A 17,392-nucleotide genomic window follows, 5' to 3' on the forward strand; every position below is an offset into this window, starting at 1 on the left:
AATTAATAATATTTATTTTACGAAAAATCTGAAGATCATATTCAATAAATAGCCTAAAAAATATATAGCATATAGATAATGCTAATACGTCGACAAATAATTGTTTTTAAGAAGAGCATTCAAACTTAAGAGTTGATGAGCCGTTTATCATCACGATAGGTGTCAAGTGGAAGTGCAGTGATGTATAGGGATTCGTTGTACTCAAATTCTTCCATTTTGAACGTTCTTTTTCACCCCATATGTCGAAAGCAAATCAGCATTTCTCGTTGCGATGATAACTCTACTAACATCACCAAAGCAATCCTTTTTTAAGAAAGTTGCTTTGTTTATTAAAGCCATGCCTTGTAGATCATCCCATATGTCAATCTTGTTCATTGATCATGTTATTCTTGGGAGGAGTTTGCTTTGTAAATGTGTAACTCCATCGTTTTCTTCGAACATTGGAGACGAAGCAATGAGCTTCAAATTCGCCATGAACTTAAGATATGGTTGTCTTGCCAATGCCACCCGTCCCATGTATTATCACCAAAATCACATTATCATCATCATCATTCGAGTTTGGATTCAAAACGGAAGAAAGTTGGTTTAGTTTTGAAGTGACTCCCACAACTTGTTCTTTCTCAATGAGTGTCAATGTGAGATCTCGCATTGATTGGGAGGAGAACGAAACACCTTTTATAAGAGTGAAAACCTCCCTTAAGAGACACAAGGGGAAACCCGAAAGAAAAAGCCCAAAAGAACGATATCGAGTTTGGACGATTATAAATGGTATCAGAGCCAGACACCGGATGATGTGCCAGCGAAGAGGCTGAGCCTTGAATGAGAATGAGAAGTGGATTGTGATCTCAAACAGAGCCTTCCACCATTGAAGAACCTTCAAGTCATCTTCTCGGATCCACTTTGTGAAACATGGGCATAGTCTTCTTAACCAACTCCGCAAGGCACCACCGTGAGGAAGCGTAGTGTTCTGAGATCACAACCACCGCCATCTTTGAACCCTCAATGGCTGCAAAGAGCTCTGTACGAAGGCTTCGATCTGAAACAGCCGCGAGTATCTTGGATGTTGGATGGAATGATCATGGGGTTTATAATCAAAGAATACTCTCTATTGGTTTTGGTTTGAAGCCTTTTGGAAAGTCCAAAACAAAAACACGAAAGTTTATACTCAAATGGAATAATATTATACTATCGTATTAGAGTTGTGTTCATCTAAATATTTTAATAACATTTTAATATTATAGTGTATTTAAAATTTTATAAATTTAAATATCAAATATTAAATCTTTTTAATCTATTTAAAAAGTAAAATTTTAATTTTTTAAAAGTAAAATTTTAATCTATTTAAAAGTAAAATAAGATTATAATTTACCCTATTTTCAAATGGGTCAGACGAAGGGGGAAGTGTAGAAGTTTTGCCCCTTGCTTTACCGAGATTGTTATGAACTGACTAAATGACTGGATTCTCCCGGAACGCTAGCTAAGCTAATAAATAGTAATTAGTCCCTTCAATCAAATCAAAAAGCTTATTGATTGATTCAGGGCGCGGTCTTCCTTCTTCTTCGAACTCATTGAGGGGGGCCTCGGACCGGAAAGGGGAGAGTGGCCGAGCGGTTCACATACAAAAGGTCTATTAGCAAACTTAAGTTAATTTTTCATAAAACTAGGTCTAATCCAAATCAAAAAGAACTTAATCCAAGGTACAATGATTTAGATTAGTCGGGTTATCGAGTCAAAACAGACATATTATTGATTCATGGCATTCTAGGTACAAGTTTTGTAGTATAAAATGAAGAAATGTGGAACAAAAAGGAGTTAGGCATGCCCAAGAAGAAGATTGGCTATAACCAAGATGATACTATAAATATCTTCAACGGCCTTCCCATTGCCCGGGAGCGTCGATGAGTCCTTTGGCAGCTTCGAAAGGCTGAACAGACAGGCATCGACCTCCGTCATGGCTCCAAAAGTATAAGTGTTGAGCCCTTTATAGTCACCTTTCCCCAAGTAGCCCTTCGCACCCTCGATGTCCTTGACGGCATCGTTGTAGCGTTCGACACAAGTGTCATAGCGCTCCTTAAGATCGGGATCCGCGACCTTGGACGCCAGGGACTGTGCAAGGGCACGGTTTCCAGTAGTCTTTTCGTGGGCGAGGTTGAGGGTGAAGGTGGCCAGCCCTTTTAGGTCTGTGGTGCCAGCAGATTTCAACACATTAAAGCAAATAGAAGGGTTTTTAGTTTTCTTGCAGATGGAGGAAACGACGTCGTCTGAGGAAGCTGCATGCATGGGCACGACCCCATTGAAGAAGAGAAGTGAAAGGACGAAAGCTAAAAGAGAAGAGACTGCAAGAAAACTAGAAGATGCCATTTTTATTTATTATTTTTATTTATTATTTTTTTGTCTGTTTTGCTCAATTAATTCATACCGAAGGGTTTATATATTTATACACTCACAATTATACCTTTTAATAGCTTTTTGAGATTAGAATTTTAAGTAAAACGCTATTAAAAGAAAAATTAACAAAAATAGAAAGAATAGGTTACGCTTTTTTCTCTCCGAACCCAATCACAAACTTAGCTTGATTATTATGCACATTTTTCTTGGTGTGTTATAGGATATACCGTCCATAGGTGCCACTCTCGTGTTAACTTTTGACTGACTACACACGAGAGTCAGCTTTATACATGGTAGGCTTATTGAATCGCCTAAAAACGGCTTCAATACGATCATCTTTAGAAATATTAATTTTCTCAATTAACAAATTTATAAAAATAAATTAAATATTTTATGGTAAAATCTTATTTAAACTTATTGTATATGATACTCTCACTCGCATGAACGACTAACCAGTCATATCGATAGTATTACCGACATAAAATACCAAACTTTATTTGTATACTATTAAAAATAAATGATTAATTATGAGCTGTTATAACAATATTCATCCATGCTAAGGAAGGCAACAAAATAAATAATGTAATAATAACCTTCCAAATTAAACCCTATATTATAATTAATTAATTAATTAATACGAAGAATAAAATAGGATAAAGTTTATTGAGTTTCTATCTCTTTAGTTCTCTAATTCTTGCCTTATCGAGATGTTTATTGATTCATGGTCTAACCCAATCGAGACTCAGTTCATGTTCACTTAAGCTGGTTCATGCAATTTTCATGGTTGACCCAATCGAGGCCGCTTTGCTCATCGACCCAGTGTGGATTCTGCACGAGATCCTAGTCCACGTGTCATAATCTATAAGTCGCCAACTTATTCTATGTCCATGTGACTACAAGTAACGGCCGAAAATTAAATAAGAAATTAAGATGGAATTTTTTTAAATAATGGTAACACATTTATTGCACCCGTTATCATTTTGAATTTGGAAATTATATATATATATGTATGTATATGTATATATGAACCATGAATATGAAATTAAGAAAAAGCACATAAAAATGGCGAATTCTATGGTTGTTGCAGTCTCTTCTCTTTTTGTCCTTTCAGTTCTCTTCTCCAATGGCGATGCAGCTTCCCCAAACGACGTCGTTTCCACCATTTGCCCAAAAACTAGAAACCCTTCTTTTTGCTCAGACGTGTTGAAATCTGCTGGCACCTCGGACCTTAAAGAGCTAGCCACCTTCACCCTCAACCTCGCCCACGACAAGGCTGCTCAAAGCCGTGCCCTTGCCCAATCCCTAGCATCCAAGGCCGCCGATCCCAAGCTTAAGGACCGCTATGCCACCTGTGCTGAACTCTACGGCAACGCCGCCGACGGCATCGAGGATGGGAAGAAATACTTGGGGGAAGGTGACTACAATGGCGTCAACATTAAGGCGTCTGCAGCCATGACGGAGGCTGGCGACTGTCTCGACAGCTTCACGCAGCCGCCGGAGGACCCATCTCCGCTGCCTGGCAACGGGAAGGCTGTGGAAGATATTTGTAGCATCATCTTGGTTATAGCCAATCTTCTTATTGGGTCTGTCTAAACTCCTTGTACCTTTCTTGATTTTAATAAACGATATTTATAATCGTGAATTATAGTTTACCATATATATATATATATATATCATATTTAATCAAATATATAGATATTTACTTTTTATTACGGCTTATTATTGGTATCATATTGATTTTAGCAAATATTCTTAATGATAACGGTTTATAGGCAAATAGAGACGACATTGACAATGGTTGGATGAGGATGAAAAGAGTGTCGTTGTGATTATTGATTGGATGTCTAATTGTCGACATTGACAAGTCATTTACGATTAAAAGTGACTGTGTCATTTTATTTCCGTTAATATGATTCAAAGATAGAAGTGAAGGACGAGAGTAAAAGCAAAAGAATAAATTAGGATTCAAAACAGACATATTATTGATTGATGGCATTCTACCGAGGTTTGTAGTATAAAATGGGAAGAAAGGTTAAACAAAAAGGAGTTAGACACGGCCAACAAGAAGATTGGCTATAACCAAGATGATGCAACAAATATCTTCCACAGCCTTCCCGTTGGCAGGCAGCGCCGATGGGTTCTTCGGCGGCTGCGTGAAGTTGTCGAGACAATCGCTGGCCTCCGTCATGGCTGCAAACGCCTTAATATTGAGGCCAATGTAGTCACCTTCCCCCAAGTTGTCCTTCCCATCCTCGATGTGGTCGACGACATCATCGTAGAGTTCAGCACAGGTAGCATAGCGCTCCTTAAGCTTGGGATCAGCAACCTTGGACGCCAAGGACTGGGCAAGGGCACGGGTTTCAACAGCTTTGTTGTGGGCGAGGTCGAGGGTGAAGGTGGCTAGCCCTTTCAGGTCTATGGTGCCAGCAGATTTCAAGACGTCGTCTGGGAAAGCTGCATGCATGGGCACAACCCCATTGAAGAAGATAAGTGAGAAAACTAGATGGTGCCACTCTCGGTTAACGACTGACTACACATGAGACTCATAACTTTACGGGTAGGCTTACTGAATCAACTAAAAACTACTTCAATTCATTCAAATCAAAGAAAAAACTCGACTAAAATCGAGTCATATATGATCATCTTGTCAAATATTAATTTTCTCAGTTAATAAATTTATAAAAAAAAATTAAATATTTTATGGTAAAATCTTATTCAAACTTATTGTATACAATACTCCCACTCACATATTTCTTCGTCAACCATTAGTCAGTCATATGGTTAGTGTTATCGGAATAAAATAACAAACTTTATTTATATATTATTAAAAATAAATGATTAATTATGAGTTGTTATAACAATATTCACCCGGTGTTATGTAATAAAAACCTTGCAAATTAAATCCTATATCATAATTAATTAATTAATACGATGAATAAAATAGGATAAAGTTTATTCGAGTTCTATCTCTTTAGTTCTCTAATTCTTGCCTTATTGAAATGTTTATTGATTCATGGTCTAACCCAATCGAGACTCGGCTTATGTTCACTTAAGCTGGTTCATGCAATTTTTCATGGTTGACCCAATCGAGGCCGCTTTGCTCATCGACCCAGTGGGGGTTCTGCACGAGATCCTAGTCCACGTGTCATAATCTATGTATCGCCAACTCATTCTATGTCCATATGACTACAACTCACGGCCCGAAAATTAAATAGGAAATTAAAATGGAATTTTATAAATAATGGTAACACATTTATTGCACATAAAAATTTGGAAACAAATCTATATATTAGGTATGAACAATGAATATGAAATTAAGAAAATGCACATAAAAATGGCGAATTCTATTGTTCTTGCAGTCTCTTCTCTTTTTGTCCTTTCAATTCTCTTCTCGAATGGCGATGCAGCTTCCCCAAACGATGTCGTTTCCACTATCTGCCCAAAAACTAGAAACCCTTCTTTTTGCTCAAACGTGTTGAAATCTGCTGGCACGTCAGACCTCAAAGGGCTGGCCACCTTCACCCTCAACCTTGCCCACAACAAGGCTACTGAAAGTCGTGCCCTTGCGCAGTCCCTGGCGTCCAAGGCTGCCGATCCCAAGCTTAAGGAGCACTATGACACCTGTGCCGGACGCTTCGATGATGTCGTCGACGACATTGAGGGTGCGAAGAGTAACTTGGGGAATGGTGACTATAATGGCGTCAACACTTATGCTTCTGCAGCCATGACGGAGGCTGATGACTGTCTAGACAGCCTTACGAAGCCGCCAAAGGACTCGTCGGCGTTGTCTGACGACGGGAAGACTGTGGAAGATATTTGTAGCATTATCTTAGTCGTATCCAATCTTCTGATTGGGGGTGCCTAATTCGTAACTTTCTTGATTGCTATGAATTAATAAAAAGTCTACTGAATTTAATATTAGCACATGGTTTTAATTTATTTTTTTGTTTCATTTTGATCCTTAAAAAAAAGTCTACTTTGCTTTGTTCGAGGACTCGAGAATAGCTGAGCCTAAACTAAGGGGAGGTTGTTTGTGGGCTCGATAGGCCTTGGGGGAGGCTCTATAGTGTAGTTTGTTCGAGAGAGGAATAATTATGAATTTATAAGTAAGGAATACATGTTCATTGATATGACATATTTTGGGAAAATTAGGAGAGTTTATGCTCAAAGTAGACAATATCATATCATTGTGGAGAATCCTACAAACAGTCCATTGTTCTATGAAATTGCGTTTCAAGTCTACGAGTTAGCAAAATTGATTTGTTGTTGGCCGGTGAATACTTAATACGAACAATAAAGGAGGAGACGTTCAACAAGAACATCAAGCTAACTCATCCACCGGGCTTAATGTGCGCCTTCATTCCTTCGGTCAAAGAAGTTATTAACTTTGATGAATTTTAAGATTATTTGACTTGAACAGTCGTGGTGTAAAAAAAGATAAGTAAAGGATTTAGAAATCATTGAAGATAAAAGATCGGAGTTGCTGAACCAAAATGACTCAGATATCATGAGAATATTTGCTAAAACTACCGCACATAAAATGGTGTGAAAGTTGTCTGTTTATAATCAAATAAATTACAAGGATATGGAAAGAGCAATAAATGTAAAGATAGTATGGTAAGTAGATATTTGAATTTATATATATATATATATATATATGGTAAACTATAATTCAGTACTAAATATCCTTAACATTGACAAAAGATGATGGAATGAAACGTTTCCTCGAATTGAAGAAACGAACAAACGGACGACATAATGAATTGGGAGAAGTTTGTGATTGGCGTTGGAGAGAAAAAAGCTTAACCTATGCTTTGGGGTTTGTTCATATGATGCTATGCTAAATAAAGCGTAACCTAACGAAAGGAAACACACGCTTAATTTTATCCTCAGAATCTATTAAAAGGTGTAGTTTTTGTAGGATATAATGTATATATATGTGTGTGTAAGCGGTTAATTGAGCAAAAACAGACAAAAATGGCGTCTTCTACTTTTGTTGTAGTCTCTTCTCTTTTAGCCTTTGTCCTTTCACTTCTCTTCTCTAACGGCGTCGTTCCCATGCATGCATCTTTCACAAACGGTGTCCCTTTCACCATCTGCAAGAAAACTAGAAACCCTTCTTTATGCTTTAACGTCTTGAAATCTGCTGGCACCACAAACCTCAAACGCCTCGCCACCTACACCCTCGACCTCGCCAACAACAAGGCTGCTCAAAGCCATGCCCTCGCCCAGTCCCTGGCATCCAAGTCCGCTGATCCCAAGCTTAAGGAGCGCTACGCCATCTGTGCTGAACACTACAACAACGTCGTCATCGTCATCGAGGGTGCGAAGAGCAACTTGGGAAAAGGTGACTACAATGGCGTCAACATTCAGGCCTCTAGAGCCATTACTGAGGCTAGCGACTGTCTGGACAACTTCACACAACCGCCAAAAGACCCATCAACGCTGTCGGGCAATGGGAAGGCTGTGGAAGATATTTGTAATATTGTCTTGGTTATAGCCAATCTTCTTCTTGGGCGTGCCTAACTCCTTTTTGTTGTACCTTTCTTGATTTAATCAAATATTTGTTCATTTTTATAGAGTCAAATATCTTGTATTAATTTATTCTTCTCTTCATATCTTCTGTAATTTACTTGATTCTCTGAATGATTATGAATAGAGAACTTTCACCACTATTCAGATGGGATGGTTTTAGCAAACATTCTCAATAACAACAGTTAATAGTGCAAATAGAGACGACATTGACAATGGTTGGATGAAGAGGGAAAGAGTGTCGTTGCTATTACCGGTTGGATGTCTAATTGTCCAGACGATAATTATAGTATCTTGTACCTGAACCGGTGGCTCACTTTTTTATGAGTAACAGAGAAGAGGATCTTAGAGTTCTAGGGTTGGGCCAGAAGGGTTTCTTAACGTTTTTTTTTTTTATTTTTTTATTTTTTTATTTCTCATCGGGACAAGCACAGTTGAAGAATGCAGTACAATGAAGAGTTGTATGCTGCATTCCGATCACTCTAAAAAAGGAATCTATTAATTCTCTCCCAATTGATTGGACTATAGGACGATAGTGAAATTGTAGGAGACGATAATCTAACACGGGTCATTTGATTGCATTTGGGTATGATGTATATATATACACACACATATATATATATACACACACATATATATATAATAATAATAATAATAAAATAAATTCGTAGGTAATGTTAATGGGGGTTAATATTTAAAAAGCAAAAGATTTTTAGATACGAATTGGACTGCTGCGGTTCATTGGAAGACAAAAGATTGCACTTTTTCATCTGCAACGAAGGAAAAACAAGAACTGCAGCTCCCCTCGCTATCTCGCTCCTTCAATTCTTCCGATTTCTTTACCCTTCAAAACTTTTCTGAAATCTGTACCATCATACGTGCTTCAAATTTTGCGCTCGAGCAGGATTTAGGGTTAGGGTTGAGTTGTTCGTCCCTCGTGTAGCTCTAAACATGTATGCTGATCGATTGGAGACCGAGACCCATAGGTCGATAAAGGACCGCCTCAATGGAAACTCTTCCGACCTTTCTGCTCGCCGGCGCCCGATTACTGGGAAGAGGTTCGTCTTCTTTTTTTTTTTTTTTTTTTTTTTTTTGTTTTTCCACCCTCGTTTGGCGTTTTTGGGATTTTTTTGAAATGTGGGAAGTAATTGTTTTTAGGAATTTGTACTGTTATTCGCAAGTTTTAGTACAATGGTGGAATTTAGGGCTAACATACTTCCGTAGTGTCTTTCGCTGTAGTTGAACTTGCTGGTTTTTTGCGATTTTACTTAAGAGTGAAGGTGTTGCTACTTTTGGTTGTAACTTCGCGGTTCTTCTCGTTCGAGTTGTTTTTGGAACCTTGTAGATTTGTATGTCTTTTAAGCTCCTTGAGCTGCTGCAACTTCCATGGAATGCATGAGGATTGTTTGGTCACATTAGGTCGATTCAGAGTAATGGTTTCCGCCAGAGCAGTCGGACGGACTTCTGCTGGCAGTAATATAAGTGAATGAATCCCATCCCCTGTCAAGTTCAGTGCTTATGCCCCTTTAGAGATAGGGAGAGGGCGAGCAAAAGAGCTCATTCTTTCATTTTGAAATCTTTAGATTCGTAAGATCATGATAGAGTCCTCTTTACTTGATATTAAATTCTTAAAGCTCCCGCCGCCCTACAACTAGTATAGTACTATAGCAGAGCTGCCAGCTTCAAAGCAGACTTGATTATTAGAGAAATGGGCGATGTTTAGTGGATTAATGGTTGTGCTCGTGTTATTTTTGGCTTCATGATCTTGTGCAGTGCCAAGATTATGCTAAAGATTTGTGACACATTCGTTATATAGATTCAAAGTATAATTGGGATTTACCATTGCCGAAAACTTACTGGGTCGATTCGTGCTAGCATATTTTGGTGTGAGTGGATGAGTTAGCTTGGTTTGAGGATCTACATGCTATTATTTGTTGAGTTGTTCTGATTTCATTATATTTTGTCCATACCATATGCATTTCAGGCAGAGAGAAGATGACAAGTGGGAGCATGATCTCTATGAGAATGATAAGCCGCAAACTTCAAGTATGAATTGAGTGTAATTGTATCACTCATCTAAAACCCATCTTTTGTTAGATGATTCTAATTCACTTTATAAGTTTTTGATTATGTTCTATTGGCTTTCAAGACCGCAAAGTCGATGCTCGAGATCTCCGCTTGAAGCTCCAAAAGAAAAGTCAGCAACAAAGTGGAACTGCATCATTTTCAGGAGTGCGGGACCTACGTGAAAAGTTATCTGGCACAATGAAGCCACAAGCTGCAAATAATGATCCATCGAAACTAAAATTGGAAGTTACAAAAACATCCCGAAAAAGGGATACTGTTGAAACTCGTCCTTCGACCACTCAAAAAGTTGTAGCCAACCCTGCTACTAGGAAAAAGGCTACTCAAAAGGCAAGAAACTTGCATTAATTTTTATGTCATTTTTGTTTAGATTAGAAAATATATATTCTGTCAAACACATGATGGAGGTTAGGTTGGTCACCTTTTCTGAGAAACTAATTTCTTTTGCTCGTTGACATTGGTCGGGAGGACTTCTGGAAGTTATTTGTTTAAGTACACCCTTTTCTTTTACTTTTTTGCTTCGTTGGCTTCTGAATTCTCTCGGAGCGCCTCGGTTAGGTCAGGGTATTCAAATTAGTGCATCTGGTATAGTCTCTGTCTTGCTACTTTGCTAATGAACTGAAGAGACTTCCTATCTGTAGGCCAAATGCATGTTATATACGTCGATGCTTTTAGTCGAATTAAAATCTAAATAGGCTTACTCGATGCTATCCTAGACTCGTAGTAATCAAACTAGGAATAGCCGACCTTACATTGCAGCCGAGTAACCATGTGAACTACTGAAAATTAGATGTTTTGTTTTTTAATTTTTCTTTTCTTGACTAACACGAGTCTTGATGCAGGGTGATACATCAGTGGATGACTTCCTACAGTCCTTGGGCCTTGAAAAATATTCCATTACGTTTCAAGCAGAGGAAGTATGAAAATCTTATGTTTCAAGTATAAAATCCATTTTTGAAGATTTCAGCCGGACTTCCCTGAACTAATTAGAACTTTGAACCTCTTTCATATAGGTTGATATGACGGCGCTTGTACACATGGGAGATGAAGATCTCAAGGCTTTAGGAGTGCCAATGGTAAACTTACAAGAACATGATTTGATTTAATTTCAAGCTTTTAGTATTATTATTATTGTGTGCATTGTATGTTTTCAGCCATCTTATATCTTTACTTGTGTGCCTGAGTAGCTGACTTGAACTCACTATTTAGTGTTTAGCTATTAACATTTAAGAAGTGGTTTCAAATGCTCTCTTGTCTTAGTTGATGAAGCTGTGAGGTATTTATGTTTCTTAAGCAGCTAGTTCCCTGAATTCTAATATTTGAACCTATCACTACTAGGAGTAATTGCAGTATGTGGCTTCTCAGATAAGAAAGCATTTGGTCAGTTATATTTAATCAAAAGTAATAGCTAAGAGAGAGGTTATATGTAGACTCAACCAATGCAAGCTAGCTCTCTCACCTCATTAATTGTTCTGAGGTGCATTTTATGTTATAGAGCTTTACTAAAAGATTCAGGTGAAACTGAGTTGGCTAATTGTGAGATCCCATATTGGTTGGAGAGGGGAACGGAGCATTCTTTACAAGGGTGTGAAAACCTCTCTCTAACGGATGCATTTTAAATTGAAACCTTGAGGGGAAGCTTGGAAGGGAAAGCCCAAAGAAGATAATATCTGCTAGCGGTGGGCTTGGGCGGTTACAAATGGTATCAGAGCCAGACACCGGGCAGTGTGCTAGTGAGGACACTAGGCCCCCAAGGGGAGTGGATTGTGAGATCCCACATTGGTTGAAGAGGGGAACAAAACATTGTTTATAAGGGTGTGGAAACCTCTCTCTAAAAAACGCGTTTTAAAACTTAGAGAGAAAGCTCAAATATGACAATATCTGCTTGCAGTGAACTTGAGCTGTTACAAATGGTATCAGAGTCAGACACTGGGCAGTGTGCTAGCGAGAACGCTAGGATCCCAAGGGGAGTGGATTGTGAGATCCCACATTGGTTGGAGAGAGGAACAAAATATTATTATTTATAAGGGTGTGGAAACCTCTCCCTAACAAATGCATTTTAAAACCTTGAGGGGAAGCCTAAAGATGATAATATCTACTAGCGGTTGACTTGGGCTGTTACACTAATACACAAATAGGCAACAAACTAACATCGCTCCTAGAAGTTTGAAACTTGTTTAACTTCAAGATCTTTCATCCAAACTGTGCAGAAGAATTGTGGAAGAATCTTTTAAGTTTTCTGTACCGTTTCTTGTCTTAAACAAGGCAGTTCTCTGTTATTGGTTGGATAATAGTCATGTACTCTTGATAGGAAGATATAGCAAGCAAGAGACGTCTATATGCCAAATTTTGATAACCCTTCATGTGAGAATAACTTAAAAACAGAAAAATACTGTCAACATTCTTCAAGACTATACTAGACTCAATCTACGACGTGTTTGCCATCATTTTGTTCGCTCGCTCGCTCGTTTCTTGTTTTAATGCATGGAAGCAAGAAGGTTGTACTGAAGTTATGAACTGTGCTTTCAGGGGCCAAGAAAGAAGATCCTTTTGGCATTGGAAACAAGAGTCTGAATGATGGAAAGCGGGTAGAGGAAGTTCCTGTTCGCAGATGTTTTATTTTATACCAGCAACTAGACTACTGTGAACAAGTAAGCCTGTCATTCTTCCGCCACCCGTTCTTGCTTCCTTTTCCCCTTTTTATTCCATTTTTGCACTGCTCAGCTTACTGTAAGGATTCATGTTCATCGTTAAGGACCTCAAAATGTTTAGCTATGGATGAAAATATGGGATTTAGTACATGTGGGTATGCCTTACCTGACCTCAAAATCTTATATTCATACTTCAATAGGAATATATATATTAAAATAGCGATGAAGAAATTTGAAAATATTGGTTTATTATCCCTAGGATCCCATGTCGGTTCAGGAGGAGAACGAAACATTCTTTATAAGGGTGTGAAAATCTCTCCTTAGCAATCGCATCTTAAAAACCTTGAGGGAAAGGCCGAAAGGATTAGGTTGACTATGTCATTTACATTAATTTCCCGGGATAAAATTGAAATTGTATTTAGAATAATAATAGGATAAAAAAGTCAACCTTAATAATTATTATTACTATAATAAAGCCAGCCTCTCATTGGAATTGAGAGCGAGATCCCGTTTGCAAGTTGCTGGCTGCCTTTTAATTTTGACTTGTAATCATGGTTATTAATTAATTGATTAATAATTAATAATTAATAATAATAATAATAAATTGGTTGGTTGGATTAGGTTTGGTTTGGTTTTACGAAATATGAATGCTTCTCACGTTGGTTTTGAATATAACACAAGTTGTAATTATCTATACATAAATAAATAAATAATATAAATCTCTATTTAAAAGTATATAGGAATTTAGTGAGCTTATGCACTTACATAATTTAACGTTCTATGTTCGAGATTTGGACCTAAATTCGAAATTTGAATTCGACACTTGATGACCCAAAATTCTTCTACATCCTTGTCACGACACTTGATGGCCCATAATTCTTTTACATCCCATCATGATTACGTTACCTACTTCTGTCTCTGTATGCTAACACGAATCCTTTCAACATTATTATCTTTACTCACATGCATCCTAAGAAAGCTCCTAATAAGTCACGTAACATAGAATTGCTCGAAGTATCAACACTCCGCGCATGCCCACAAACATAGTAGCCAAAAAAAATTAAACTATATGTAATTAACCTTTTTAATTCAATAATTACTAAACACTCTGACATGAGAATTGTGACTTAATTCATGTAATTTACCCTATTTTAAAATTGTTCTTATTTATATATAAAAATTATTAATAATATATAAGATGAGCTTTGATTGGCCTGTTAAGCACCAAGTTTTAAAATTAATAAATTAAAAAAGAAAATGTCTTGAGCCATTGTCCTTTCGAATGGCGCCAAATTTGGTTTCGTGTTCACATCACAAATAATAATAATAATAAATAATAATAGAGAAAAAAATTAATTTAAAAAAAAAAAAAGATAAAATAGCATTTAATTTTCAACCATATGACAATTGGGAATTTATTCTTCAGCCGCCTTCAACGGTCACCGTTAACTAACATTCAGCCGTCAGCTTCTCCATATCTACCGTTAACTAACCTTTTTATTATTATTATTATTATTATTATTTAATTATATATTTATTGTTTATGTTTTAATTAATTGATTTTCCAAATTATTCATTATTAAATTTAGAAATAAAGTAATGTATAAAGTAGTAATAATATAATTAAAAAAAAGATAATATTTTTAGAAATGGAAATTGTTAGTGAGTGAAGGCGTGGAAGTAGTAAAAACCGGAGGTCCAGGTAAAAGCCACGTCGGACAAAGACTTTTCAACGGACAGAGAGAAGAATGGTCAAAGCCTAGCGATGCCGCCAGTCCATGGCCGATCAACCTCTCCCTCTCTATAAACTCCCTCTCTCTCTCTCTCTCTGTCTCTCTCTCTCTCTCTCTCTAACTACCCATTTCTCTCTCTAAAGTTGCCTCTGATATTTTCCTGATCCAACGATCAAAAACGAACCAAAACCTCATCTTTGTCTTTCCCGTCAGACCCATCACTCTGTTCTTCTTCAATGGCGGTGAGTTCTTCTATTTTCATCGTCTTCTTGTTCTTCCTTGTTCTTCCTGTTCTTTTGATTTTCCTTTCTGTTTGGTTGCTGAGAAAATCCGAGAAAAATTAAGAGAAAATTGGGATTTTGTTGTTTTTAACTGTTTTGTTGAGCGGCTGTTGTACGGTAGATCTGAAACTGAATTTGTTCTGTAGATCAGTTTTAATCCATCGTTTGAAGATGGTTGATTTTACCTTTTTGACTTTTTTTTTTTTTTAACTCAGTGAAGTAATTGTTTAGGTAAGTGTCAAGATTTTAGTTCTTTTTGTTACGAATCATCGAATCTCGAGGATAGTATGATGTTGTCCACTAATCTACACAATGATATGGTGTTGTTTACTTTGATCGTAAGCTCTGATGGTTTTTGTTTTTGTTTATAGTGATCATCCTCTAAATTAGTCAGTGGGATTCTCATTCAACAATTCTCTCCTCGAAAAAGTACACCATAGAGTCTCCTCTGATGCCTATAGAGCCCTTGAATAGCCTCTCCTTAATTGAGGCTCGATTCCTTTCTTTAGAGTCCTCACACCCTTTGTTAGAGTCTCCCATGAGGCCTATAAAGCCCTCGAATAGCATCCCCTTAATTGAGGCTCGACTCATTTCTTTAGAGTCTTCGCACCCTTTGTTAGAGTCTCCTTTGAGACCTATAGAGCCCTTGAACATTGAGACTCGACTCATTTTTTTAGAGGCCCTTGAACAAAGTAAACCTTTTGTTTGACACTTTAGTCACTTTTTTTACTACACGTTCGAGACTCACAACTTTTTTGTTCGATATTTGAGGATTTTATTTACATGGTTAAGTTAAAAGCATGACTCGATACAATGTTAGGAACCACAATTTACATGACTGAATCATATTGTCCACTTTAAGCATAAACTCTCGTGATTTTGTGTTTAGTTTCTCCAAAATAACTCGTATCAATAGATATGTATTCTTTACTTATAAATTCATGATCATCCTCTAAATTAGCGAATGTGAAAATCCCTCCAAACAATTCCCGAACACTTTCAGATGTCTTGATTCACAATTCAATCGAAGTTTTGTTTTGAAAAATGGGTTTTGTTGGGACAGCAACGATCACACGTACCAGCTTTTGGAAATTGGGAAAACGAAGGGAATGTTCCATACACAGTGTTCTTCGACAAGGCCAGAAAGGGCAGAGGCGGCGGACCAATCAGAAACCCAAACGATCCGGAGGAATATCCAGAGATGTTCGCCGACAACTCCCATGAAGCTCCTCCGGTTAAACCCACCATTCCGGCACCAAAACCCACCACCCACGAGAAGAAACAGAGCCGCGAAGACGACGGCTTTCACCCCTACGCCAACTCCCCTGGCCACCGTGAAAATCCCAGCCGAAAACAGAGTGGCTCAGAGTATAGCATCGACCGCTCTCCTCTCCACCGCCACGCAAAGCCATCGGGAAGAGAGAGCCCTGTGGTGGAGGGCAAGGGCTTCGACGGCGGCCATGGCAACCGTGGGAAGACCAGAATGAAGCCGGATGCTGTAAGCTTTTTGCCTTTTTTAACTTTCTTCTTCGATTATTCACCAATCAAAACAGAACCCACAAATAAATTTTAAAGCTTTCTTCCTTTGCGTTGCATTTTGAAATGGTACATTTTGGTGGTGCAGCCGGAAGGGACGGCGGTGCCGAAGTTTGGATCGTGGGATGTGAACAATCCGGCGTCGGCCGACGGTTTCACCCACATTTTTGGTAAAGTCAGGGAGGAGAAGATGGGGCCGGGAACCCCGCCGCCGCCGCATTCTTCTTCGCCGTACAACAACGTTCATAACCGAAGACCCGACGACAGCGCCAAGGTAATTCAGCTCCCTTTCTTTTCATTCTTATTAAATAAATTATAAATTATAAATGGTATAATTAAATATTAAATTATATATTATGAGAAAATTAAATTCTTTATTATTATTATTATTATTATTATTATTATTATTTCTTATTTTAATTTTAATTTTTATAATATATTTGCAGGGAGGGTGCTTCCCATGTCTAAGAAGAAAATAAGTTTCTTGGCGTTGTTCTTATTATCCTCTATTTTAATTATTATTATTCAATTTATTTTGGAAGAAATACTTATTTACTTCTAAAATTACTTTTTGTTAAAAAAAAAAATCGTGTAATTCTCTTTATGTCTTGCCATAGTTACAGTCCCGGGTAATTTTCTTATTTGGAAGCAATATAAATATGCTTTTAGGATAAACCGAAAGCATTCTAAAGCGACTTACGAGAATGTACGAAGAGTTGTTTGCTTCTCGATTTGTGACGAAGTAAAATTTTATGGTTCATTTGTAAAGTTGTTAGGGCGTTGATTTGAGACACTTTCGTTTTGTTGTTGCTCTATCTGATTCATCTCGAGTTTATATTAACACCCAAATGTTAACTGATACCAGAGAGATTGGCGTTTAGAGAGAAATAAATTTTAGTTCCAACTAAAATAAATTTAATAAATCAACAAAAAAAAAAAAAAATTGATAATATAAATTAGATAAATAATTATTTTTAATACAATAAATTTGACTTGGAAGAATTATATATCAATTATACTTCCCTAAAAAATATTAGGATTATAAATATATTTTATTTTCAAATGTAATTTTATTGAATATTTATTTTCAAATATATTTAAATGCTTAATTAAAAAAATAATTTTACAATATTTATTATTTATTAGCATACCAAGGGGATTCAAACTTGACAAGGATTAGATCCCA

At 37.2% G+C, this 17,392-nt stretch overlaps 3 protein-coding genes and 4 pseudogenes across 3 annotated transcripts; 5 read left to right on the plus strand and 2 right to left on the minus strand.

The window, feature by feature from the left end:
• Positions 1 to 1,812: 1,812 nt before the first annotated feature.
• On the minus strand, positions 1,813 to 2,361 carry LOC111807787 (pectinesterase inhibitor-like). The gene has a single exon (XM_023693656.2). The coding sequence runs from the start codon at positions 2,359 to 2,361 to the stop codon at positions 1,813 to 1,815; it is 549 nt and encodes a 182-aa protein (XP_023549424.2).
• Positions 2,362 to 3,450: 1,089 nt separating this feature from the next.
• LOC111807789 (pectinesterase inhibitor pseudogene) lies at positions 3,451 to 3,981 on the plus strand (annotated as a pseudogene).
• A 454-nt stretch (positions 3,982 to 4,435) lies between these two features.
• LOC111807790 (pectinesterase inhibitor pseudogene) lies at positions 4,436 to 4,852 on the minus strand (annotated as a pseudogene).
• An 870-nt stretch (positions 4,853 to 5,722) lies between these two features.
• Positions 5,723 to 6,253, plus strand: LOC111807791 (pectinesterase inhibitor pseudogene; annotated as a pseudogene).
• A 1,112-nt stretch (positions 6,254 to 7,365) lies between these two features.
• On the plus strand, positions 7,366 to 7,914 carry LOC111807792 (pectinesterase inhibitor pseudogene; annotated as a pseudogene).
• A 718-nt stretch (positions 7,915 to 8,632) lies between these two features.
• On the plus strand, positions 8,633 to 12,806 carry LOC111806378 (uncharacterized). Its single transcript, XM_023691669.2, has 6 exons — positions 8,633 to 8,978; positions 9,905 to 9,966; positions 10,070 to 10,335; positions 10,848 to 10,922; positions 11,019 to 11,081; positions 12,535 to 12,806. The coding sequence occupies exons 1-6, from the start codon at positions 8,872 to 8,874 to the stop codon at positions 12,577 to 12,579; spliced, it is 618 nt and encodes a 205-aa protein (XP_023547437.2). The 5' UTR covers positions 8,633 to 8,871; the 3' UTR covers positions 12,580 to 12,806.
• A 1,664-nt stretch (positions 12,807 to 14,470) lies between these two features.
• Positions 14,471 to 16,974, plus strand: LOC111806619 (RPM1-interacting protein 4). Its single transcript, XM_023691992.2, has 4 exons — positions 14,471 to 14,631; positions 15,734 to 16,168; positions 16,295 to 16,480; positions 16,653 to 16,974. Exons 1-4 carry the CDS (start codon positions 14,626 to 14,628, stop codon positions 16,683 to 16,685), a joined length of 660 nt encoding a protein of 219 aa, XP_023547760.1. The 5' UTR covers positions 14,471 to 14,625; the 3' UTR covers positions 16,686 to 16,974.
• Positions 16,975 to 17,392: the final 418 nt, after the last annotated feature.

This window comes from Cucurbita pepo, chromosome 12, assembly GCF_057944985.1.
Source record: "Cucurbita pepo subsp. pepo isolate OVF chromosome 12, ASM5794498v1, whole genome shotgun sequence".
Lineage (NCBI taxonomy): Eukaryota > Viridiplantae > Streptophyta > Magnoliopsida > Cucurbitales > Cucurbitaceae > Cucurbita > Cucurbita pepo.